Source organism: Rhinatrema bivittatum, chromosome 1 (genome assembly GCF_901001135.1).
Source record: "Rhinatrema bivittatum chromosome 1, aRhiBiv1.1, whole genome shotgun sequence".
Classification (NCBI taxonomy): domain Eukaryota; kingdom Metazoa; phylum Chordata; class Amphibia; order Gymnophiona; family Rhinatrematidae; genus Rhinatrema; species Rhinatrema bivittatum.
This window is the reverse complement of record NC_042615.1, coordinates 753,835,404-753,862,001: the sequence shown is the minus strand read 5'-3', so window position 1 is coordinate 753,862,001 and position 26,598 is coordinate 753,835,404. Positions and strand designations below refer to the sequence as shown.

The 26,598-nt window shown below is 44.3% G+C and overlaps 1 protein-coding gene across 2 annotated transcripts in view; it reads right to left on the bottom strand.

Annotated features, from left to right (window-relative positions):
* Window positions 1–26,598, bottom strand: part of LMBRD2 (LMBR1 domain containing 2) — a 145,143-nt gene that overhangs the window by 82,242 nt on the left and 36,303 nt on the right. For both annotated transcript variants that reach the window (XR_003852881.1, XM_029578833.1), the window contains 6 exons: window positions 26,187–26,296; window positions 24,620–24,733; window positions 14,019–14,186; window positions 12,191–12,401; window positions 4,290–4,364; window positions 1,937–2,050 (listed from right to left, as the gene is read on the bottom strand). Coding sequence is in view for 1 of the 2 variants with exons in the window: in XM_029578833.1 (XP_029434693.1) it covers window positions 1,937–2,050; window positions 4,290–4,364; window positions 12,191–12,401; window positions 14,019–14,186; window positions 24,620–24,733; window positions 26,187–26,296 (792 nt within the window). In the remaining variant the exon portion in view is untranslated. The remainder of the gene's footprint in view (window positions 1–1,936; window positions 2,051–4,289; window positions 4,365–12,190; window positions 12,402–14,018; window positions 14,187–24,619; window positions 24,734–26,186; window positions 26,297–26,598) is intronic.

Here is a 26,598-nt window from a genome sequence, read left to right as displayed (position 1 = left end):
CCGTTCTAGACCTCTATCAGATCAGGGATAAAAGGGAAAAGACAAAAGACCTGTACAAAAAAACATCCAAAACATTACTGTTATGTTACTTCACATTTACTAGATGGGAACAGAGAGGAAAATGGGGGATGAGCAGGGAAATAAAATACAGAAAGGTATAAACAGTAGGGATGTGAATCTTTTTTGACGATTTAAAATATCGCCCGATATATTTTAAATCGTCAAAAAATCATTAGGGCCACGATACAATACCAATTCCCCCGATTTATCGTTAAAAAATCGTAAATCGGGGGAAGGGGGAGGGCAGGAAAACCGGCACACTAAAACCCCCTAAAACCCACCCCCGACCCTTTAAATTAAATCCCCCACCCTCCCGAACCACCCCCCAATGCTTTAAATTACCTGGGGATCCGGCGGTGGTCCAGAACGGCCCCCTCAATAGAATCGTGTTGTCTTCAGCCGGCGCCATTTTTCAAAATGGCCGCCGCAATATGGCGGCAGCCATAGACAAAAACGATTCGACGCAGGAGGTCGTTCCGGACCCCCGCTGGACTTTTGCAAGTCTTGTGGGGGTCAGGAGGCCCCCCCAAGCTGGCCAAAATTTTCCAGTGGGGGTTCCGGACCGCCGCTGAACGACCTCCTGCAGTCGATCTCCTGCCGGCGCCATTTTCCGTACGAAAACGATTCGCGACAAGAAATCGCTCCCGGAACCCCGCTGGACTCCCAGGAAAATTTTGGCCAGCTTGGGGGGGCCTCCTGACCCCCACAAGACTTGCCAAAAGTCCAGCGGGGGTCCGGAACGACCTCCTGCGTCGAATCATTTTTGTCTATGGCCGCCGCCATTTTGCGGCGGCCATTTTGAAAAATGGCGCCGGCTGAAGACAACACAATTCTATTGAGGGGGCCGTTCCGGACCGCCGCCGTTCTAGACCACCGCCGGATCCCCAGGTAATTTAAAGCATTTGGGGGGGTTCGGGAGGGTGGGGGATTTAATTTAAAGGGTCGGGGTGGGTTTTAGGGGCGTTTAGTGTGCCGGCTCACGATTTTAACGATTTTTCACGATAGTTTACACACCCAAACGGCAACAATATGATTCCCTCCCCCTCCCAGCCGAAATCGATCGTTAAGACGATCGAGGACACGATTCACATCTCTAATAAACAGGAAGTTCAGGTTCCCATAACTTTGGATTGCTTAATAGAAGGCTATGCGGTTCTGGTCCAAAACAGATAAAACTGCTTTGTTTTTCAGGATAAACCATACGCAAAATGAGTCAAACCAAATGCATGCATATATGATTGATGGATATTAAAGGATATTGACATGGAAAAAGATTTTTTCATGGCTCTTGATTAGAAATGCCTAGACCTGGCCGTATTGTACATTATATTATTTTATATAAATCACAGCAAGAGATCAGCTACAGGGAAATAAATTCATCTTTGCCTTTCTGGAAAGCTAACACAGGACTCAGATATTCCTTTTTCCGTATTTTACCTGTGCTATCATTTTATATAGATAGGCCTAGGAAAATGCAGAATGGTTGCCTTAAAACAGTGGATTTCTTTCACTAATCATTAGAGAGGAGAAAGCACTTATTCAAAACAGATCAAGACAAATTCCTTTGATTTTCAAGTGGCCAGAGAAAGAAAACATTATTTCTTAGGGGTGAGTGTTATGTATCCTCCTTGTGTTACTAAAAATATGTGCTGGACCCTAGGGCGGGTTAGAGTCTCAGCTGTAAATCTCACATTAATTCTCTCTTAGTCACTGAGAAAAGTACCCTCTCCTCAGCCATACAGGTGTGTGTCACCACACACTAGTGACTGAGCAGAGCTGGCCTGACACTGCTGCAGTCCAGTTGCAGAGCACAGTTTAAAGCTTGGCATGCCAAATACCAAACTTCTTAATCATGGCTGGGAGCTTCAAAACTTACCTGCTTGTGAAGCTTGACCAGACTTTTCTCACTTGGATAGCTGTTCTGCTTTTCATCAAAATCTTCATAATCATCCATGTTTCTGCCCATTTTCTCCTGGTACTCAGTAGGACACTGAAGAAAAATATGGCATGTCATCAACAGAAAGTTTTGTTTGCCAGTGTTCAAAATCTTAAGACATTCAATGCATGATGATTTAACAGGTGGCTCTTTTTACTCTAACCTAGTACTGACCCAATGCCTATATGCTGTTGTAACAGTGGTGATCGGTATTTGCTATTCTTTTGCTTACAGAAATAGAAGAAATCCTAACATTTTGAGCAAGTATGTTAATTTCATTGTCCCAGTAAAAATAAGTTATATGATCTGTTATGCTTAATTGCACCCCCCTCTGAGTGAGAGAAAAAAACCCAGCACAAACAAAACACTCAAGTGTTCATGTGTATTTATATCGGAAAGCTAAAAAGAACACTCTTACTACAAGATAACCTCATAACCAATATACTGACAATGCCTATACTTTTAAATAGACACTTTTATTCTAATACACAGGCCAACACAGCCCCCGTTTGGACGCGCGTTTTTGACGCGCTATAATTACCCCTTATACAGTAAGGGGTAGTAATAGCACGTGGAAAATGCGCGGCCAACCCCCCCCCCCCCCCCCCCCCCGAAACTAATAGCACTCATCACATGCAAATGCATTTTTATGAGCCTATTAGGTATTCATCCGCAATACAGAAAGCAAAATGTGCGGCCAAGCCGCACATTTTACTTTCAGAAATTAACTCCTGCCAAAGGGCAAAGGGCAGACTGCACCGGGCAAGTGTACAGAAAAACAGAAAAAACTGCTTTTCTGTACACCCTCCGACTTAATATCATAGCGATATTAAGTCGGAGGACCCAAAAATAAAAAAAATAAAAATCAGCCCGTACGTTGGAAAATGGACGCTCAATTTTGCCGGTGTCCATTTTCCGAACTCATGGCTGTCAGCAGGTTTGACAACAGACGCTGGTAAAATTAAGCGTCGGCGCCATTAAGGAGGCGCTAGGGATTGTTAGCAGAGAGAGAGAGAGAGAGAGAGGAATGAGCAGAACTGATTTCTATGAAACACTTTGAGAAATATCTTTATTTGAAGAACGAACAGAACTGATTTATTTCTAAGATTTACTCATCATTAACATTGTGGACATTACTATAGATATTTCAACTAATAACAATCAAAATATTTTTATAAGTGATTTGATACAATTGTCATGGATTCCTTACATGTCTAGGCAGACCACAGTCGTCTTCTGCTTTCACATTTCTAGATTTAGATAGATTGTATGTGTGTGTATATCTGACATTTTTATTTGTATCATTGGTTATATAGTGATATACATAGCAATATGTTAGCTGGGACATATCCTTGACTAGAGAAGTGTAAAGTAGGGCGCCTGGGTAGATCAACTGGCTAACTTGGGTCGGGATAGACAGCGGAGCTTCTCTGGGTAAGTCATCCTCCTCTTCCCCAAATCTCCTACCTTAAACAAAAGGTGTTGGCCAAATCCTCAAAAATGGCCCATTAGGCTGAATACCAAGTATGATAGAGTTGACAACTCCTGGTACATTAGTATTACATTTATTCACTTCACTCCAGGTGAAAAGATCAACCTCTGCTCAGCACTGAGTAATTTTAACTGACTTATGTTAGGAAGTTAAAGTTATCTATCTGAAGTTCAGCAGTTAAAAGTTACTCGGTTCTGAACAGAGGCTGGTCACTTCATTGACAGCTGTTGGTGAAAGGACCAACCATTGATCTTTTCATCATGAGTGAAATGAATAAATTAATACTAATGTGCCAGGAGCTGTCAACACTCTGCACATAATATTCAGCCCAACAGACAACTGTTGGGGGTTGAAATTTGGCCAATACCTTATTGGGTTTTGTTTCGTTTTTAAAGGTAGGGCACTGGAGGGTTGGGGAATTAGCAGCAGCTTGGCACACTCCCTCCCAGCTAAATTTAGGCCTGCTATTTTTCTAAGAGGAGAGAGTTAACCAGATAAAGTTATCTAGCTAGCACTAATATTCAACATTAGCCAAGTAAATTTATACCATGCCTCTGGAATACCCTTGCCCTGCCTCTTTTTTCATCTGGCTAAATTTTAGCAGTTTGCCCAGTTAAAACTTAGGTGCTCAATGGGACAGGATATTTAAAATTCATGGTTTATCCAGCTAAGTACTGCACTCAGCCAGACAAATTATTTTAAATAGTGGCCTCTTGCAGTTTTAAAAAGGCTTAACTAGTTGCTTTAGCTAGACTTCATGAAACAAACCTATTAAGTCAGAATGTGAAATCATTTAATTACCTTTTTCAATATTGTGTCAACACATTTTCGCAAAGGATGGTTGTATTTAATGCATTCACTCACTTTACGGACCTCCTGTAAAACAGAATTCTAGTATAAACAATGTATACAGCAAGTGTTATTACCTTGCAAGGCAAGTTCTTGAACTGCCACACTGGAATAGAATAAATGTGTAACATACAACAGCCTTTTATTATTCAGTAAAAGAAACGATCATCTGGGTATCAGTGGCGGCTCTTTAGCCCCGACCACACTTACGTATGTGTCAGCCCCTTCATCCCCCCCACACACCTTATTCAGATTAGACGGCAGCAGAAATGATAAATGTAAAATTAGTGACACACACACCAAGGCAGCTGCCCACTGGGGTGGGGCTGGCCATAGGCACTTGCCTATTTGCTTCTTGGTAATCTGCCCCTGCTGGTATGTATCTATTGCTTTTCTGGGACCTGGAGTACAGTATGATATTATTATAATCAAAATCTTTTAAAAGGCACATGGGGTGGAATGTTGGAGGTATAAAGAAGTCAAATGTATATTCAGAGGTAAAAAAAAAATGCAATCCTTTCTGCTATACCAAAATAATACACATTTGATATAGCCCTACCAGCGTGCACAAAGTTATGCAAGATAATTCCAATGGGAATGCTATCTATGCCCCCAAGCTCAAATAAATAAATTAAATCCACACACATCTATGCTCTATCCACTTGTGCTATACTGCCAAGACTGTATGTGCAGAGAGGGAAAGGTATTTGTATACCACACTAAACCAGTCATTAAATGTGTCCAGGTAGGTCTTTCACTAATCATTAGAGAGGAGAAAGCACTTATTCAAAACAGAGCAAGACAAATTATTTTGTTTTCAAACGACCAGAGAAAGAAAACCTTATTTCTTAGTGGGGGGTGAGTGTTATGTATCCTCCTTGTGTTACTAAAAATGTGTGCCGGAGTCTCAGCTGTAAATCTCCAATGATTTCTAAGGTGTGTGTGTGTGGGGGGGGGGGGGGTGTGAAATACTTCCCTCCTCCCTCTCTGATGATTTTGAGGTGGGCAAAGAACTTCTCCCTGCACTCTCCAATGATTTCTGGGCGCACAGAGAGGACACCCCCTCTCCCCACCGAGAAATCACTGAAGGGAGCAAGTAGGAGGAACTTGCCTCTTTCCCCTCTGATTTTGGTTGCAAGGAGTGGGGAGATGTCTCCCTGTAACCCCTGATGATTCCTGGGGCCAGTACCTATGGGAACCTAAGTTTTAAATCTGGTCCTGCTCTTGCAATCAGAGAAATGATGAGAGTTAGCATGGGACAAGGAAATCCATTTTCTGGGTCACTGGAGGAGAGAAATTGAGTGGTGCCAAAGGATTCCCTTTCTAGGCATCAGAAGTAGAGAGTGAATGAGCATGAAGGAAATATTTTAAAAATTTAATGCTACAATTTTTTGTGGGTTTTCATTTGTTTTCCACAATTTTCAGTATTTTAAGCCTAGCTTTGGATACATTTTTTCATGAATTTTCCCAAGGTCCCAGTTACAAACATCAGTACAATCCCCCAAAATAATTCATGTGTCAAATCCCCTATATATTTCTAGAACAAGCACTTTCTCCAAGGAAGATGGCAACAAAAAGGAAAATTAGTTTCTTACCTGATAATTTTCGTTCCTGTAGTACCAAGGATCAGTCCAGGACACCTGGGTTGTGACTCCGCACCAGTAGATGGAGACAGATTAAAACTTGTGGGCGGAGCCATATATAAGCCCCTGTGCCAGTCACAGCCCCTCAGTCATACGTAATGTCAAAGTAGAAAAATCCAAAAGCCAACATAGCTAACCATAGAAACTTACTAAGTAAAATAACTCCAACACCCCTACAGGAAAACAGACTCTCCAACCGGGAGAGCGAACAAAAGAAGGGGTCAGCGTATTAAAAAACAACAATGAGCGGACTCTCCATTACTATAGCGCCACACTGCGGGCGGGATCCTGGACTGATCCTTGGTACTACAGGAACGAAAATTATCAGGTAAGAAACTAATTTTCCTTTCCCTGTACGTACCAGGATCAGTCCAGGACACCTGGGATGTACCAGAGCTAAGTTATCGAGAGTGGGAAGCAGAGAGTCCCGCTCGGAGTACCCTCTCTCCAAATCCCCCAGCATCAGTAGCTTGAACATCCAATCGGTAATGTTTAATGAAGGTATGCAACGATTTCCAGGTAGCCGCCCTGCAAATCTCTTGAGGCGAAACCTGAGAAGATTCCGCCCAGGACGCCGCATGAGATCTTGTCGAATGAGCTCGAAGACCCACTGGCGGTGTTTTACCGCACAGAATGTACGCGGAACCAATGGCCTCCTTGAGCCAACGGGCGATCGTTGTTCGGGACGCCGCAGAACCTTTCTTCGGACCCGACGTCAACACAAACAGATGATCTGTTAAACGAAAAGAATTTGTGACGTCTAGATAGCGAAGAAGAGACCTTCGCACATCTAGTTCTCTCAAATCCCTCAACTTCGGGTTGGAAGAATCACCAACCGCGAAAGCGGGAAGTTCAATCGATTGATTCAAATGAAAAGCCGATACAACCTTAGGCAAGAAAGAGGGAACGGTCCGCAAGGAAACCCCTGAATCGGAAAAGCGCAAAAAGGGCTCTCTGCAGGATAGAGCTTGCAACTCAGAAATCCGGCGAGCCGAAGCAATGGCTACCAGGAATACAGTCTTTAACGTGAGATCTTTGATCGTAGAATGCTTCAGAGGCTCAAAAGGAGCTGAGCATAAGGACGAGAGCACCCAGTTGAGGTTCCAAGAAGGACAAGGGAGCCGCAAAGGAGGACGGAGGTGTTTCGCCCCCCGAAGGAAACGGGAGATATCCGGGTGGAGAGCCAGGGAGACTCCCCGAATCTTACCACGCAAACAACCAAGCGCCGCGACTTGGACCCGTAGGGAACTGCACGCTAAGCCTTTGGCCAGCCCAGCCTGGAGAAAAGCCAAAATATCGGGAATAGCAGCGGAAGTGGGACTAAGACCCCGCTCCACGCACCACTCCTCAAAGACTACCCAGACTCGAACATAAGCCAGAGACGTGGATTGTTTTCTGGATCTCAGCAACGTAGCAACTACCGCGTCCGAGTAACCTTTTTGCTTCAACCGATACCTCTCAAAAGCCATGCCTCGAGACAGTAGTGATCCGCATCCTCCAAACAGACGGGACCCTGACGAAGGAGCCCCGGAAACCCCTGTAGACGAAGGGGTGCCGCTACCGACAACTGGACCAGGTCCGCAAACCACGGACGGCGCGGCCACTCCGGCGCCACCATGATCACGTTGGACGGGTGCAATTCTATGCGCCGCAGTATCTTGCCGATCATGGGCCATGGTGGGAAACACATACAGTAGCACCTCCGCCGGCCAGGGAAGTGCTAACGCGTCGACCCCTTCTGCTCCTCTTTCTCGGCGTCGACTGAAAAATCTCGGAGCCTTTGCGTTGTTCCACGTGGCCATGAGATCCATGTGGGGCGTTCCCCAAGTCCTGCAAATGAGAAGAAACGCTTCTTCCGCTAGCTCCCACTCTCCGGGATCCAGGTGGTGTCGGTTGAGGAAGTCCGCCTGGACATTGTCGGCTCCTGCTATGTGAGACGCAGCGAGATCGCTGAGATGCCGCTCTGCCCAGGCCATCAAGGAACATGCTTCCTCCGCTACTTGAGGACTTTTCGTCCCTCCCTGGCGATTGATGTAAGCCACGGTGGTCGTGTTGTCCGACAATACTCGGATTGCCTTTCCTCGTACAAGGGGTAGAAAAGCTTGCAATGCCAAACGGACCGCCCTGAACTCTAGGCGGTTGATAGACCACCGGGTCTGATCTTCTGACCATAGACCCTGAACCGATTTCTCTTGGCAAACTGCACCCCAACCGGAAAGACTGGCATCCGTGGTCACCACTGTCCAGTTGGGAAGAAGAAGAGATACTCCACAGGAGAGATGTTTGGAATCCAGCCACCAGCCCAGGCTGGAGCGCACCTGATTCTCGAGAGGCAGTGGAAGATAATATTCCTCTGAGATCGGTTTCCAGCGGGACAACAATGAAGACTGCAGTGGCCGCAGGTGAGCGAACGCCCAAGGGACTAACGCCAGCGTTGAGGCCATAGATCCGAGAACTGTCAGGTAATCGCAGACTCGCGGACGGTGTTGAGACAAAAGTCGCCGTACCTGAGACTGTAGTTTGCATATCCGATCCTGAGAGAGAATCACTCTGCCCTTTTTGTGTCGAAAACGGCTCCAAGGTACTCCAAGGACTGAGTGGGTTCCAGATGACTCTTGTTGTAGTTGACCACCCAGCCGAGGGACTGCAAGAATTGTAGCACCCTGGATACCGCTTGCCGACACAGGCTCTCTGACTTCGCCCGAATCAGCCAGTCGTCGAGGTAAGGGTGAACCAGTAGGCCTTCCCGACGTAAGTGCGCCGCCACTACCACCATCACTTTCGTGAATGTCCGAGGCGCTGTCGCCAGGCCGAACGGAAGAGCCCGGAACTGGAAGTGTCTGCCCAGAATGCAAAACCGCAGAAACCGCTGGAAGGCTGGCTGGATGCCCACATGAAGGTATGCTTCTGTGAGATCTAGTGACGCAAGGAATTCGCCTGGCCGCACTGACGCGATCACCGAACGAATGGTTTCCATCTTGAAGTGAGGGACCCGAAGACATCTGTTGACTCCTTTCAGATCCAGTATGGGTCGGAAAGTGCCGTCCTTCTTGGGAACTATGAAGTAAATGGAGTACCGGCCCTTGCCGTACTGATCGGCCGGAACTGGAGAGATGGCCCCCAAGCTTTCTAGTCTTCGGATGGTGTCTAGCACTGCCGCCTTCTTCTTGGGATCCTTGCAAGGCGAGACCAGGAACTTGTCCGCTGGGATGCGAGCAAAATCTAACTCGTAACCGTGTCTTATCACGTCGAGGACCCACTGATCCGACGTCATGCTAGCCCATACCTCGAGAAATAAGGATAGACGCGCCCCCACGTTTGGGACAGCGTGCTGAGGGCGCGACGAGGAATGGGCCGGCCGAACTTCATTGCGAAGGTTTGGAACCCGTACCCGACGGGGCTCCTCCTTGCCTGCCAAAGCGTTTGCCCCGAAAGGAGTGCTGCCAGTGAGTGTTTCGAGAAGAGGCCGGCCTGTACGAAGGTCCGGTGGATCTTTGCGGCCTGGACTTCCGGGGACCCCGGAAACGGGCTCTGCCAGAAAACGAAGAGCGCGACCGGGTCCTATCCTCTGGCAGCCTAAACGCTCGGTTCTCACCCAGGGAAACCATCAAGTCATCTAATTCCTTACCAAACAGCAATTTCCCTTTGAAGGGCAATGCCCCGAGGTGAGCCTTGGACAAACCATCCGCCGCCCAGTTGCGCAGCCAAAGGAGGCGGCGTGCCAATACCGCTGCCACCATGGATCTAGCTGAAGTGCGTAGAAGATCATGGAGCGCATCGGCCCCATATGCGATAGCTGCTTCCAACCTATCTGCTTGGGAAGCCTCCTCCGGAGAGAGATCTGCATTCGCCTGCAGTACCTGGGCCCAGCGCAGACTAGCTCGCATAGCGAAGTTCGTGCAAATGGCAGCTCGAACTCCCAAGGCGGAAACCTCAAAAATCTTTTTGAGCTGTACCTCCAACTTTCGGTCTTGAATATCCCGGAGGGCCGTCGCTCCCGTGACAGGGATGGTAGACCTCTTCGTGACAGCGGACACCGCCGAATCCACTTTTGGAAGTCGGAGGAGCTCCAGCGCCTCCTCCGGTAAAGGATAGAGTTTATCCATGGCCTTGCTGACTTTCAAACCTAACTCCGGAGTATCCCATTCCTTGAAAAGGATATCGGTGGACGAGAAATGAAAAGGGAAGGCAACCGCCGGTCCTGTGAGGCCGAGAAGAACAGGATCCATATTCGCCTCCTGGCGGACCACCACCGGAGGAGCTTCAATTCCCAATTCATGGAGAATGGCCGGGATGAGAGGTGCCAGTTCCTCTCTGCGGAATAGCCGTACCACCTTGGGGTCATCCCCTTCTGCAGCCTGTGCAGCTTTCTCTGCAATGGGCTGTGCAGTACCATCCACTGCTGCCTTCCCGGCCCCCGTCAGGGGCTCCTCGGCGGACTCCGTATCATCCTCAGGGGAATCCTCGGGATCCGATTCCTGCGGCACCCCCCTGGGAGGCCGCTTCCCCCGGGACGCACCGTGGGCGATCTCCGCGCCCTTCCTAGACTTCTTTTTCCGTGGAGGGGACCCGTGGTCGGCCGCACGTGAGCCATTCCCCCGGATGCGCTTGCTGCGCTTGTATTTGAGAACTTTGCGCAGCAACAGCGCAAAATCCTCAGAAAAATCACCAGAATCCGAAGAATCACTCTCGGAAGCCTCCCGGGACCGAAGCCCCTCCGAGGGAACCTCCCCCGCCGCGACACGCTGTGGGGAAAGCGCAGGAGGAAAGGAAGAGGCCCCCACCGTTTCCCGCGAAATTTCCCGGCCGGTGGCCAAGATGGCCGCCACTCCCGCACTAACCGGGAAAAGATCCTGAGGCCTGTCAGCGGAGCTACCACCGCGCGACGGCGAACGCGCGACCCGGGAACGAGCCCCCCGCGGCGCTGCCGAGGGTCCCTCATCACCCGGGACGCAAGCTGAACAAAGGCTGTCCCTTGAAAGACGCGCGCGCGCCGAGCCGCAGGCCCTGCACTGTGCAGCACGCGGCATGCCGGCGAAAACGCGGGAGAAAACGGGGCCGCGGCGAAAAAATTACCACAAAAATTAAAAAATTAAAAATAAACAAATAGCGCAATTCGGCGACCTCCCCCCTGCCAATGACGCCCCCCCACCGACAAAAACGGAGCGGCGACGCCAGGTAACAGAGAGCCGCAAAAACAAAAGTAAAAACTTTTTTTTTTTTTTACAAACAAAAACGCTGTCCCTGGTACTGAAAAGCCCTTATTCCTGCAGGGGTGAGTGAACCAGGCTCCCTGGTGTCACCCCTGACGCTGCCACTAGCTCAGCCGGGTCCTCAACCCTGGCAGCGGCCTCAACCGGGGGAGGGTAGTCCCCTCAGGACCTCTCAACTCCCCTGGGAGGCAGGGCACCCGAGACTAAGGGATTAAAAGAAAAAAACCCCAATTTGGTATATAAACAGCTATGCCTAACAAAAAAGCCTAGCCCAAAAAATTCAAACCTGACTAACACCAACACCAGAATCAGGTCAGGCAGGGCTGTGACTGGACCTGCACCATCTACTGGAGACAGAGTAAGACTGAGGGGCTGTGACTGGCACAGGGGCTTATATATGGCTCCGCCCACAAGTTTTAATCTGTCTCCATCTACTGGTGCGGAGTCACAACCCAGGTGTCCTGGACTGATCCTGGTACGTACAGGGAATGAGGCACTAAGCATGTGAAGTAAACGTTGCAAATCTGGATAGCTAGAAACACACAATGTACACTGATCTCATAGTACAGGGAGGATACTTGACAATAAGGTAAGTACACAGGGCACATCTTTCTTTGTAATCTGCTTTGTGCCTTTCCCAGGAAAAGGTGAAATATAAAATGGAAATAAATTAGTGAATTGGGTACTTAGACCAACTACATGCACATATATCTGATGAATATCCATTAGGATATCCTGAAAACCAGACCTGTTAGAAGATTTGACTTCCCTAAACTACATCAATGTATTCCCTATCTTTATCCTGATAAGTCAGCTCTATTAAGAAGAATAAGGACTGATTTTTTTTTTTTTTAGTTACAGATAAATAAATACCACACTGTCAAAACTAGTGACATAGAACAACTATAGTGAGTGCCATATTCATGACTGATCATTCTATTATATTACTGCATTTTACCATCCCATCCGGCCAGATCTTATATAAAGTGAATTTCACCTCCATCATATCCTCCAAGTTTTCTTCAGCATCTGCTTTCTCGGTCATTAGTTTGGCAGCCTTGAAATAAGTCTTCATGAGGAGATAACCCCTTCTGGATCCATACCAATAAGAACGAGGAATTTCCACCAATCCATACCCCAGCAACAACACTAGAAGGAAGAGACCCCAGGTATTGGCAGCAGCAATGCCAATTGTCTGAAGCTGACTCCTAAAGCAGAAAGATTAAACACAGGTTCATGGTGCAATACGCAGCTATGGGCATTTTCACAGACCTAGAATGTGTGCTCTTGCCTCAAAATAAGGAAAGTCTCATGCATAAATATAAAAATGTGAATTAAAACCAATCATGATTTTGTGGCCATTATTGAAATGATAAACCTAAGTCAGACAATTCAAAAAGTTAAGGCTATGGCTTACTTTAAAATGTATTAAGTGGGTAATGAAACCTTCAAATTTTGCATACTGCCAGCCTCAACTCGTTCTGAGGTCACCTGTTGGAAGGGCATGAAGATCCGGCAGCAAGGTTAATCCTTACTCTGAAACTTTATTTTGATGCTGTGACTTAAATTCTTTGTAGATTGTGATCAATGCGAAAATAATTCAAAGATGATGTAGTATGTGAGTTTTGAAGACAACGTGATTTATTCTTCTGAAGAAGGAAATTGATTGTTTTCCAAAGATCAAGTACTATGTCATCTTTGCATTCTGCTTACCTTTCCTTGGATCATGTTATAACCTACAGAGTTCAGCTTTATCCATGAGCAATAGAACTACTATAACTCGCCAGAGTCTCTCTCACTAACAAATATCGTAAACCTCGAAAAAGCAATGTATTGGGTTAGTCTTGCAGCTCAAGATTCAATGATACGTGCTGCAGCATATTCAGGTCTCCTATACAATAGGGCCAATAGAGCTTGGACACATTGTGGAGGTAACGTGCTCAAACCTAGGGAAAAATGGAAGATGGCTACCCTTGCTAGCCAAAAGGGCCGTGCCAAGGGCAAGTCTCATAGGAGACTACCCTTCAGTCCTCAGGGCCAGTAAGGCTACTTGTGCTGCCAGTGTATGCAGACAGGACAGCGAATGTAAAGAGAAAAAAAAAAGGGGGATGGGGGGGAGCTTTGACTGTATTATACAAACCATGTCAATGTGTTTTATGGCTATGTTATATTTTGCTAAAGTTAAATAAGTTTAAACGATTACAAAATGTGATTTAGAGCCTAAAATGGACTTACTAGCTAAATGGAAGTTTCATAATGAAAAAAATCCAGCAAGAAAGCATCCTATTTAGGATTTATCATCTTTGGTTTAACAATCAGAATGGCTTTTATATTTAGAATATATCAAATTATTTCCTCCTACCATTATCATGCAAATAATGCATTAACATAAATTGAGTCATAGGAACAAACAATTTAATGAAAACAACATTGTTTTTACTTTGATACACACCATTAACTTACTGCTCAAAATTTAAGACGCAATCAGTTTTATATCAGGCAGCACACAAATTTCTGCCAAATTCTAGGAACACAAATTAGTCTTAAAATCTAACTGTGCTGCTTTAAAAAGACACCAGATACTTAATGTGGTGAACTATTCTGTCACTTGTGAGCCAATGCTTTTACTGCTGATAAATAATCACATGACAGTTTAAATTACAGATCTTTATGTGCATAGGCAAAAGTGTCAAATATCTGTCCAGTTTCTTTATGTATGTGCCATTGCAGACTAGAGGGCCATACAGTTTTTTTCTGCCATCATGTTTCTTGTTTTCTCTACTAACAAAATGGCAAAGATAGCAGCAGAAGAGTTCCATACATACCATTCCAGATGAAAATTAGGGTTCACAGCTACATAGATCAAAAATGCTCCAAATATCAGCAAATATGTGCCATAATAGATTGCATTTTCAATCAGCGCAGTTTTAATTTTTCCAGTAATGGAGAATCCTCCAGACCTAGCATAGGACTGCATGAAGGGCAGTAGAAGCCTGGAAGAGAAGAACAGTTAAGTTATAATCGAGCTGAGAGAAACAAGCAGAACTATAAGGCAACTTTCAGCAGTTTGCACAGCATGCAGCACTGGAACAGAGTTTGACCTTGGACACCTTTTCTTCCAAAGGAGCATACTCAGTATATATATATTTTTTCTGTTCAATTCTCTACTTTCTTAAAAGATTAGGGAAGTGAACACAAATTTGTCTACCTTGTATTTAAGTACCTCTGCTCTCAGTGATATTTATTTGATTGAGGATTTAAGAACATAAGACTTGCAATACCGAGTCGGACCAAGGGTCCATCAAGCCCAGTAACCTGTTTCCAACAGTGGCTAAGCCAGGTGACAAGTACCTGGCAGGATCCCAAGGGGTAAATAGATTCCATGCTGCTTATCCCAAGAATAAGCAGTGAATTTCTGCAACTCTACCTTAATAATTAATAGACTTTTTCTCCAAGATCTTATCCAAACCTTTTTTTAAATGCAGCTACACTAATAGCTTTCACCACATCCTCTGGCAATGAATTCCAGAGCTTAATTATGTGCTGAGAAAAAAATGCAAATTTGCTTACCGTAAACTGTTTTCTGTAGATAGCAGGGAATTTAGCCATGCATGCTGGGTGACGTCATCCGTGATGTCACGAAGGGGGAGCTTACTCTTAGCTCGAAGAGCTTTGAAGTGCGCATGACCTCGGGTTCCCGCACTCCCAGAGCTTCCCTTCAGTTTGTTTTCCAAGTTAAGTGCTGGTGTAGGCGTTGCCAGGATGGATGGCTGTCCAGGGAGGTGGGAGGGAATGCATGGCTAAATTCCCTGCTATCCACAGAAAACACCGTTTGCAGTAAGCAAACTTGCTTTTTTCCTGTCGATAAGCAGGGCATTTAGCCATGCATGCTGGGAGTCCCAAGCTCATATGTTGCAGATATATTGTAATGTAAGGTTTTTTTTTATTGCAACCTATGGAAGGTGGACAGCCATTAAGGCTTTGAAACATTTTCTAGAATTGCAGATCCCAATGAGGAATCTGATGCAGATTGCTGATCCAGGCAGTAGTGAGACGTAAATGTATGAATGGACGACCAGGTTGCTGTTCTGCAAATGTCTTGGATTGGCACACCCTGGATATGTGCAATGGAAGCTGCAGTCGCTCTAATCTGATGAGACTTAACTGGACTGGCCAGAGGTATCGCCTTTTTAGAATAACAGTATTGGATACAGGCGGTAAGCCAGTTAGAAAGTGTTTGCTTTGATACCGCCTGACCTGGATTGTTTGGGTTGGAGGAGACAAATAATTGAGAGGAATGTCTGATTGAGTCAGTCTTGTTTTTGTAATAGGCTAAAGCTCTTTTACAATCCAAGGTATGAAGAAGTTTTGGTCGATCATCAGAATGTGGTTTCAGGCAAAAAAAACGGTAAGGAAATTGTCTCATTTAAGTGAAAAGCAGATACTACCTTTGGTAGAAAGGAAGGGTGAGTTCGTAATACCACCTTACCATGGTGAAATTCAAGATATGGAAAATTTATTACCAGTGCTTCTAGTTCACTTATTCTTCTTGCAGAAGTGATGGCCACTGGGAAAACAACTTTCCAGGTTAAGAATTTTAGCATAGAAGATGACATGGGTTCAAATGGTGGATTCATCATCGCTTCGAGGACTAGATTAATATTCCATGGAACTACTGGTTTTTTTAAAGGGCGGGTGTAGACTAAGCAAGCCCTTCATGAATTTGGAAATCAAAGGATGGGAAGAGATGGAGCAGCCATTATCCATGACATGATAAGCCGCAATAGCACTAAGGTGACATCTTATGGATGTAACTGCTAGCCCTGAAAGGGATAAATTGTGGAGATAAGTCAATAGCGATTTTGGAGGACAGAAAGGGGGGGGGGGGAGTCAAGTCCCTTAAGGGCGCACCATTTGGAGTACCGTTTCCATTTGAAAGCATAATTTCTTCTGGTGGAAGGTTTCCGTGATGCAATGAGATCGTCCATTACGTTTGGTGAGAGATTCAGTGAGCTCAACATTTGCCGTTCAATCTCCACGCCATCAAGTGAAGGGAGGACTGCATGGGGTGAATATGACTCCCTCTGACTTGTGAAAGGAGAAATGGGTCCTTGGGCAGTGGTAATGGAGGGTTGATTGAAAGATGAAGAAGATAAGTATACCATGGTTGTCTCAGCGATGCGGGAGCTATTAGGATTAGATTTGCTCTGTCCACAATACATTTCTGGACTGTGCGTGAGATTAGTGGTATGGGAGGAAAGGTGTATAGAAGGCCCCTCCCCCCCGGAATCAGGAAAGCATCCTGCGACATCCTGTGTATACTGGGAAGAAGAGAGCAAAATTTCTCTACCTTCTGATTCTCTTCTGATGCAAAGAGGTCTATCTCTGGAGTACCCCAGTTTACAAAGATCGTCTGCTTCCGTTTTAGTGACAGTTTGTGTGGGTGGAAAACTCTGCTGAGTTTGTCCGTTCTTGTGTTTGCAAGTCCTGGAAGGTAGGATGCCTGTAGGAAGATCTTGTTGTGTTCTGCCCACTCCCATATTTGAACCACTTCTTTGCAAAGAGTCAAGCAACCGGATCCCCCTTACTTGTTTATATAAAACATTGCCACTTGATTGTCTGTATGAATCATTACTGACTTTCCTTGTATCCATGACTGGAATGCTATTAGAGAGTTCCTTATTGCTCTGAGTGCCAACAAATTTATTTGGAGACTCTGTTCGGTTTCTGACCATAGTCCTTGTGTTTCTAGATGCAAGAGATGAACACCCTATCCCTTTGTCGATGCATCCGTAGTGATGATTAACTGATGAGGGGGATGTTGGAATGGGCTTCCTTCTTTTAAGATGTCTTTTTTCATGGAAACTGTAACTCGTACCTTGTGAGACATTTGCTGTGTCAATTGGTTCCATTGAGATTTCAGACCCCACTGAAGGCGTCATATGTGCAGTCGAATATTTTGGACATGAATTGCTGTGGCCATATGACCCAAGAATATCATAATGTGTTGAGCCGGAACTACTTTCCGACATAGTAGAGAGTTTGAGAAACTGTAAAGTTTTGATTCTGTCCAGAGGTAGAAAGGCTCTGGAAAGAGGAGTTCGAATAATTTCTCCTATGAATTGAATGGTTTGGGAGGGATGGAGCTGGGACTTTTCGTATTTTATTATCCAACCCAAGCTTTCTAGACAGAGGAGTGTGCATTCTACCTGAGTTTTCAGGAGTTAAGCATTGGAAGATACAATCAGCCAATCGTCTAAGTAAGGAAATATGTTTTTTCCCTGTTTGTGTGTGCCACAACAACAGCAAGACATTTTGTGAAGACTCGTAGGGCAGAGGAGAGACCAAAGGGAAGCACCTTTTATTGGTAGTGGTGATTCGCAACTTGAAAACAGAGGTAACGCCAAAAATTCTTGTGAATCGGAATGTGAGTGTAAGCGTCCTTTAGATCTAGCAAGCACATCCAGTAGTTTGTCTAGAGAAAAAGGAAGTACTGTTTTGAAAGAAGTCATCTTGAATTTTTCTTTTGCAAGATGTTTGTTTAGTGCTCGGAGATCCATCCATCTCTGAGCACTAAAAAAACATCGGGCATAGGCCTCCTGTTTTTTTGAGAATGAGGAAGTATTGGGAATAGAAATTGTTTTCCCTTTGAGAAACCGGGTGGATTGCCTTCTGTTGGAGAAGTGATATTTCCTTCATGAGTGATGGAATTTGAATTTGAGGCGTTTTGGAAGGAATGAGATGGGGAAGAGTTGGAAAGGAACTGAAACGTAGTCGGTAACCTTGTGAAATTATGCTCAATACCCATTGATCTGTGGTGATTTATTTATTTGCTTGTTTTTTTGTATACCGACATTCAGCCATAGCCATCACATCGGTTCACATACAACAATAATGATAAACAGTTACAATGTGAAGAATAGAAATAATGGTGTTATATAAAATAATGGAGAGAATTTAAGTGGAAAGAAAAATGAAAAAGAATAAAAGTAGAGTAAAAATTAATATATAATTAAATTAATCATGTTGGAAAAGCTTTTAGAAATAGTAACATTTTTAAATTCTTCTTAATACTGATATTGGACCATTGGGAATGAAACAAGGATAGTCTCCCCCCCCCCCCCCCCCCGGGACTGCTGTTGTGGCAAGTGGATTTAAAAAGATTGCTTAGGAGTCTGCTGAGAAGTTTGAGGTTTTTGTTGCCTCTGAGTTCTTTGACGTGGTCTCTTGTCCTTTCATTTGAAACTGAGGCCTTTGTGGTTGGAAAGGTTGTTGCCTGTAATTGGATTGGTAAGGTTGATAATAGCAATACGGTCTGCGATAGTAGAAACCTCTCTTGTATTGACTGAAGGAACGCCTAGATGTGAAAGGCGTGTCTAGAGGCGCCGCTAAAGATTGGACTGCAATATTTTGTTCTTTAATTAAAGAGACGGTTTCTCTGAGTTTTTCTCCAAAGAGATTGTCCGGCCTGCATGGTAAGTTTGCTAGGCGGTCATGAACATCGTCTCTTATACTACTGGCTCAGAGCCATGCCAGGTGCCTAGCTGAGATTGAGGTTGCTGATGACCTTGCAGACATATCAAATGCTTCATACGCTGTGCGCAACAAATGACACAACCCTTCTTGGAGGTTCAGGAAAGGCTGAGGTAGTGGAGTGTCCCAATGCGAGGTGGTTAGCAAGGGTTGTAATTGTTGAGTACAGTTAAATAAATATTGTATGATGTAAAACTGATGATGGTTAATGCAGGAATTGAGCATTGAGTTTTGATAGACCTTTTTTGCAAAGTCATCCAGAAGCTTATTATCTTTTCCTGGAGGTGTGAGAGTATAGCCTGTTTTTCTTGGCCCTTTTCATTGCCAACTCTACCACTATGGAATTGTGAGGAACCTGCACATTCGATTAGTAGGAGGCCTTTTGTATTCTATATTTTAAATCTAGCTTTTTTGAGATCGGGGGAAGAAGGTGTGGAGTATCCCAAGCCTTGTCCATAAGGCCCTCTAAAATTTGATGAGGAGGTAGAGCAGTTGGCTCAACCGGGACATCTAGTATCTGAAGAATCTTCATCACCTCAGATCTTGGGTCTGGAAGCTTCGGAGTCTCTATATATTAAGAGCTAAACCCAGTTTTTCAAAGAATTTAGCATAAGTGAGATCTTCCGGCAGTGAAGTAGGCTGGGGAAGATCTTGTGGAGGGTCCGATGGAATGCCTGTTGAACTTCCCGGAGATGACAGAGGAGAAAGATCCTGAGAAATCATGTGTACAGACAATGCAGGAGAATTAGAGTGTTGTGGAGATGGTAGATCTTGAGGTGAAGCAGGAGAAACATGTAGAGATGTAGGATCATGAGGATCTGGTGGTAAAAGGTTAGGATCCTGTGGCAATCCCTGGAAAAAGGTGTGTAACAGTGTAGTGATTTGAGACATTGTCTCCTGAGCTGTCGGGCGATGAGGTTGGTCAGGTATTTTGACAGATTTTTTGGACCGTTTAACCGGCGTCTTAGGAAGTGGCAAGGAAGGAGATCTTGGTCTCTTTTTTGATTGTTTAGGAAGAGAAACAATACCTGGTGATTAGTCCCAACTTCCCGCTGGTTCATCAATTATAATATCAGATAATATTGATGAAGGAGAATGGTGATCTCTGGGCGAAGATATAGGGTGCTGAAAAGTAGATCTAGTTGAAGAAGGAGCTCCAGATGAAGGTGTAATATGTTTTGTCTTAGATGATGATTTACGTGGTCTATCTTGTGGTTTAGGTGCTGTATTTAGCTTCTCTGGTTGAGTGTGAGAAGGCCTCTTATGTTTATGCGTCGACTGCGCCATGGATTTCTTAGATGCATCATAGATATCAACGCTTTTGATGGTGTTGACGCATGCGTCGACTGCGTTGCACGAGGCAGAATTGATTGAAGCGACGCAGGTTTTAACAACGCATGTATTGTATGCATCGTATCCGGCGCGGCGCTCGACACATGGTCGCCGATGCAGTTTTTGGCACACGGCCCTCCGAGGCCAAATGCACGCGTCGAGAAGTCTCGGACCGGGGCTTTGGTTTGCCTGGGGAAGACTTTGTAGATCTTTTATCCGCTGGAGTGGGGGCATATGAGTGCCTCAGCCTCTCCATTTTTTCTGCCCTCTGTCTTCTTGCCCACGGGGACATTCTACCACAGTCCCTACATGCGGCCTGATCATGGTCAAGACAGAGGCATAAATAACAATAATTATGGCCGTCAGCCACCGACATGATCTTACTGCAGCAGCAGTATTTAAATCCTGGGCTTTTAGGATTTGTTGTTGTAGTTTTTAGTTGAATTTCTTCTGTTTTCTTTGTTCTGAGGGATGTAGAGAGTAGCCACACGTCCGTGTAGTACTGCGGAAAACAAAAACTGAAGGGAAGCTCGAGGAGCACAGAAACCAGAGGGTCATGCGCACTTCAAAGCTCTTCGAGCTAAGAGTAAGCTTTGCCTTCATGACATCACGGCTGACTTCACCCAGCATGCATGGCTAAATGCCCTGCTTATCGACGGAAAAAAATATTTTCTCTTATTAGTTTTAAATGCATTACTCAATAACTTCATTGTATGTCTCCTGGTTTTTATACTTTTCGAAAAAGAGTAAACAACTGATTAATGTTTACTCATTCCATTCCACTCATTTTATAGACCTCTATTGTATCTTCCCTTCAGCCATCTCTTCTCCAAGCAGAAAAGTCCTAACCTCTTTAGCCTTTCTTCATAGGTGAATTGTTCCATCCCCTTTATCATCTTGGTCACCCTTCTCTGTGGTGACCAGAACTGAACACAATATTCAAGATGAGACTGCACCATGGAGTGATACAGAGGCATGAATCAAACAGTTACCAACAAGGGCCCTGAACTTGGTGGTTGGTGAAACAGATAAGTATGGGAAAATAAGTGTGGGAGTATGCTGGGTAGACTGGATGGGCCGATTGGTCTTTTTCTGCCGTCATTTCTATGTTTCTATGATAATATTCCCTGTTTTATTCTCCATTCCTTTCCTAACAATCCCTAGCATTATATTTGCTTTCTTGGTTGCTGCTGCACCCTGAGCAGAAGATTTCTATGTACTTTCAACAATGACACTTAGATTCTTTTCCTGAGTGGTGACTCCTAATGTGGAACCTTGCATTTTGTAGCTATAATTTGGGTTACTCTTCCCTAGGTGCATCACTTTGCACTTGTCTACATTAAATTTCATTTCCATTTGCAAGGTCAGTCTCCCAATTTTGCAACGTCCTCTTGCAATTTCTCACAATTCTCTTGTGATTTGAAAACTTTGAAAATTTTGAGTCATCGGCAAATTTGATCACCTCACTTGTTCCCATTTCCAGGTCATTTATAAATATATTAAAAAGCATCAGTCCCAGAAGAAATCCCTAGGGCACTCCACTATTCACCTTTTTCCACTGGGAAAATTTACTATTTAGCCTTACTCTCTGTTTTCTATCTTTAAACCAGTTGGCAGTCCACAATAGGATACTGCCACCTTTCCCATGACTTTCTAATTTCCTAAGACGTCTCTCATGAAGGACTTTGTCAAATGCTTTCTGGAAATCCAGGTACACTATAATCAACTGCCTCACCTTTATCCATGTTTGTTTACATCCTCAAAAAAATGTAGCAAATTTGTAAAGGAAGACTTCTCTTAGCTAAATCAATGTTTACTTTGTCCGATTAAACTATGCTCATCTGTATGTTCAGCAGTTTTGTTCTTTATGATTGTGCCAGGCAAAATGGTAGAAACTGACATCAAACTCACTGATCTGCAAATTCCTGGATCACCCCTTGATCCTTTTTAAAAACTGGAGCTACATTGGCATCCTTCCAGTTTTCAGATATGTTTTGTTCTCTATCTGTGCTCAAACTAGGGTATCCAACCCCTCGCTCGTCCACCTCAATAACAGGAGGGATGGCCTCACGAGGAACTACCAACCTCCTGGGAGGATTCACCAAATTTTCCTGTCTTTTTTTTTTTTTTTTTTACTGGCAGGTTTTGCACCTCCACCATCTGCTAAAGACAGAGAAATACTGAGGGACTGCAGGTGGCACTTCGGGTTATGTTGCAATGTCAGTGAAACTCTCTCTGTCTCCATCTGCTGGAGGGGAGGCAAAACCCAGGAGTCTAGACTGATCTGAGTATGTATAGGGAATGAGCATATAAGTTAGACAGTGTGCATATAAAAAAGAAAGGAAAGTTTGTGCATACCTCCTATCCCTGAAAATCTGAAGTTGACTGGAATTTAAAATTCCCAGGTATGAAGAGCAAGAGATTTTTTTTAGCCTTAGTTTTAATTATTGGGTGTTATCTCTTCTTTGTTTAATATACTTCCTGTTATCCCTTTTTGCTCAATTGTTAAAAATCCCGCATTTTGAGCTTTTGTAAACCGTTGTGATGGCTTTACCGAATGACGGTATATAAAACTCATTAAATAAATAAATTTGATGCATTTGCTGTTTTGAAATATTTTGAATGGAAAATTAACAAAAAACAATGTTATATATTTTTAATCATTTGATGTTCTATTCAACGGCTGCTTTTAAATATTTATTTTATGAGTATAATTTTACTATTATGATTGATGGTTTATATCTTGATTTTATTGTTTGATGTTTAATGAGGAATGGTGATATTTCTGTTTTCCATCGTTGCACTGCATACAGAGTGTCTTATGGTTTCCAATTCAGTTTTTGTTTGCATGTTTCTAGTTAAACCTTGTCTCTTTATTCTGTATTTGGTGAGGGTCTGTGATTGAGGTGAGGTATTCTGCCAGTGTGCAGTTTCTTTGTAGGGATCTATAACAGCTTGGTTTGCTCTGTTATCCTAATATCAGATGCATTGATGTTTCAGGGCCTGCTGTAATAAGAGTAGATAGGCAGTGCAGAGCCTGGGTCATCATAAAAGCAGCAGACTCTGTAGCACTCAGTCAATGGGAATGCACTGGATAGTGGTGGGGAGTATGGAAAAACGGAGACAAGCTACAGTCAAAAAAAGGGATGGGGTGAGGCAAGAGGAAGTGCCTATGCAGTGTTGGGGAGGCTTCTGTAGGCTGGGCTTTCCACCTGAAAGAGTCAACTGGCTGTGGAAACAGTGACACTCCTGGAGTGAGAGTGGGAGAAGGTGAGTGCACCTGCAGGCTGAGGAAGGGTTGGCAGCAAGCAGAAACTTTTTAGATAATCATATGGGCAGGACTGGAGTGGGGGTATTCACTGTGGGGCGGATTTTTAATGCCCTGCGCGCGTAAATCCAGCCGGATTTATGCGCGCAGGGCCCTCGCGCACCGGCGCACCTATTTTGCATAGGCTGCCGGCACGCGCAGAGCCCCGGGACACGCGCAAGTCCCGGGGCTTCGTAAAAGGGGTGGGGAGGGGGCGTGTCGGGGGCGTTCCTGAAACGATGCTGCGTTTCGGGGGCGGGCCTGGGGGCGTGGTCAAGGCCTCCGGACCAGCCCTCGGGTTGGGTGATGGTGCGCCAGCAGCCCGCTGGCGCGCGCAGATTTACGTCTGCTTTTAGCAGGCGTAAATCTGCCAACAAAGGTAAGGGGGGGGGGGTTTAGATAGGGCCAGGGGGGTGGGTTAGGTAGGGGAAGGGAGGGCGAAGGAAAGTGGGGGGAGGGCGAAGGAAAGTACGCGATCGCGCAAATTTTTAAAATCTACCCCATGTGAGCAGCAGCAGCACAAAGGCAGAATGTGTGTTTGAGACAACTGGCTCAAGAGTTGATTGGTTGGCAAGAGACTTTGATACCAGACCAGGAATCCAAGATATAATTATATGAGATGTAACCAGACTTGCAGGTGGATGGCAACCGATTGCATGGACAGAAGAGGGCATGCAGCTCTGTTTGCTCACCTCTGGTCTAGGGTGTGCTCTACTACTTATTTAGGAAAAATGTGGCATTTATGTTGGAGATTTTTTAGCTCAATTCTGCTAGATTCCAGGTCACATGATGTACCTATGAAGGGTCAGTTTGGCATGCTTTTGGGAACTGTTGAAACACATGCTGCAGGGAAAGCACACAGGGGAGTCAGACAGACAGATACCCTGTGGACCGGTTTTGGGGAAAAAAAAAACCCAGGCTGATATTTTCCTGCAATCTACCCCTGCTCTCCACTAAGAATTAGATCTAAAATAGCTCCCTCTCTAGTTAGTAAGAGATATGCACATATAAATTCTAACAATGTGATAGTTAAGCTATATGAATTCACACATCTTCACAAACAAGGCAAATGTTAAAGAGCAAATCATCAGAGCCTGAACTCCACTCTATGTGTACCTGTCCCAGCATTCTCAGAGCAAATGGAAGTCCAGGCATGGGTGCATGAACATAAGATAAAAAGGAGTAAAATGATACATTTAAAAAAAAAAAAATCTTAACAAACCAAGAGTTTTATCTCTACCTTCCCTGGCTTACCATGTCAAGAACTGTGATGTCCAATATACCACCCGCCAGAAGGTGGGCATGATGCCCTTAGGGATGTAACTCCAAGGCATAAAACACTTTGGAGGTTCCTGTTCACTGTGCTCTCTGCAAAATACACAAACATCATCATCATATTTATTGAAAGCCTTTCCATTAAAAAATACTCAAGGTGAATTAAAAAAAAAATACAAATAAAACAAGATACAAAAGAAAACAAATAGTCATGGCTTATATCCTGCCTAGCCTTACAGCTCAAGGACGACCAAAACATCACATTCAGATTACCTTCCAGATGAATTCCACTAACCACCACCAACTTACAGCAGGTGCAATTGTATTGTCACAAATGAAGCCCACACATACAGTCCTGATCTTTTATATGATGTGCAAATCACATCAACTCATGCAAGAAGATCAACTAGGCTCCAACAAAGATAGGCAGTCCTGATCCTCTTCTTTCCCTCCTACCCCGTCCCCCACCCCCAAGCTGTTCTCTGCCTACTAACCTCTGAAATTACTTTTGCATGCACGGTTTTATATTAGACTAGTTAGCAGTACATCACCTCAGCACAGATGTGCCACATTAACAATAGAGATGGGCAGCTCCTGTTTTCCACATACAAATATTATTTTCCCCCCACATTTATCCTAATTTACACAACTTCCCTGTCCTTACTCCTTCCCATCAGTAAACCACCATACATCGCCTCCAATATCTTTGTCTCGCATTTAAAGTGGTAAGAGTCATGCACTGCAGCAACCTCCAGTGATCAAAAGCAGTGCTGCCACCTGCAGGATACATGGGTGGATTAATTTTAAGGGGAAAAATAAAGAAAGCTAATTTAAAATGCATTTTCAATCTGTGAACACTGAACAAGAGTATATAAGCATTTCCCCTCAGCTGCTTCTGCAGCAGAAGAAGGGAGGCCTTTTAAGGCAGCACTGTCTGCTGGAGATATAATCCAGGAAATTACTAAAACGGTTTCCCTCACTCTGCAAGGAGCAATTTTCTGTATTTCTTTCTTCCAATGTTTTTAAATTATTTATAATTATAGGGTGATTTTTATTCCTAGTCAGTTCCACAAAAGGATGTTACATTATATATTTCTGTTTCTGCCCAAAGTATTGGTAACCTTATTAGACCTCTCGCCTCACACTTGCTATGTGGTAACCAGCACCCATACTAAAGAAAACAATACAGAACTGCAGACCTGGTAAAATCTGGAGCATCCCACTGGTGGTCAAATTTAAACTGAATCCTCGAAAATTAAGTTCTTAAAAACATTTTTCTCTGAATCCTGAGAAATGCAGCAGTGAAAGAACCGGCTAGATAAGTTAGCCAGAGAGGTGAAAGCTGGCTGCACTGCACACATGTATGACCACAGATAAGTAAGAGAGTCACATTTCTATAATAGGTGATGCTTACAAACTTTAATTTCTGATCCGGGCAGCACACAAAGCAAAAAAAAAAAAAAAAAAGTTTGATCTCACTGTCAGAAAGAAGAAAATGGGCTGCTTTTACCTTACGGTGTTTTTGAGCTGAAAACAAGCAGTTTACCTCGAAGGAGAGGATCCATTAAGACCTGGCACTGTTGTGGTGTGAGGCTGGCTGACATTGACTGGAGCAGAGGTAACTGCATGTCTGTCCATGCAACGATTGTAGATGGTCTACAAAGATTAACAAAACACAAACACCACATGACAGCTGACAATTTCTCAGAATTAAAACATTAAGGACAAAATGTACTAAGCATTCCCCCTTCCTCACCCACTTCTCAGAAAATCCTCTGTTTGTTCCTATGAGCATTAAATGATCAAAATATCTTCTTCACTGGGAATTAGCTGTTTTATATTCAAAATTACCAGATACTTGTTGAAAAAAAATAAAAAAAATTAATAAGGATTAAAAAATAAATTAGAAGAAAAACAGAGGTTAAGTGCCAAAGAAAACAGCAAGGGTATGTTCTCAC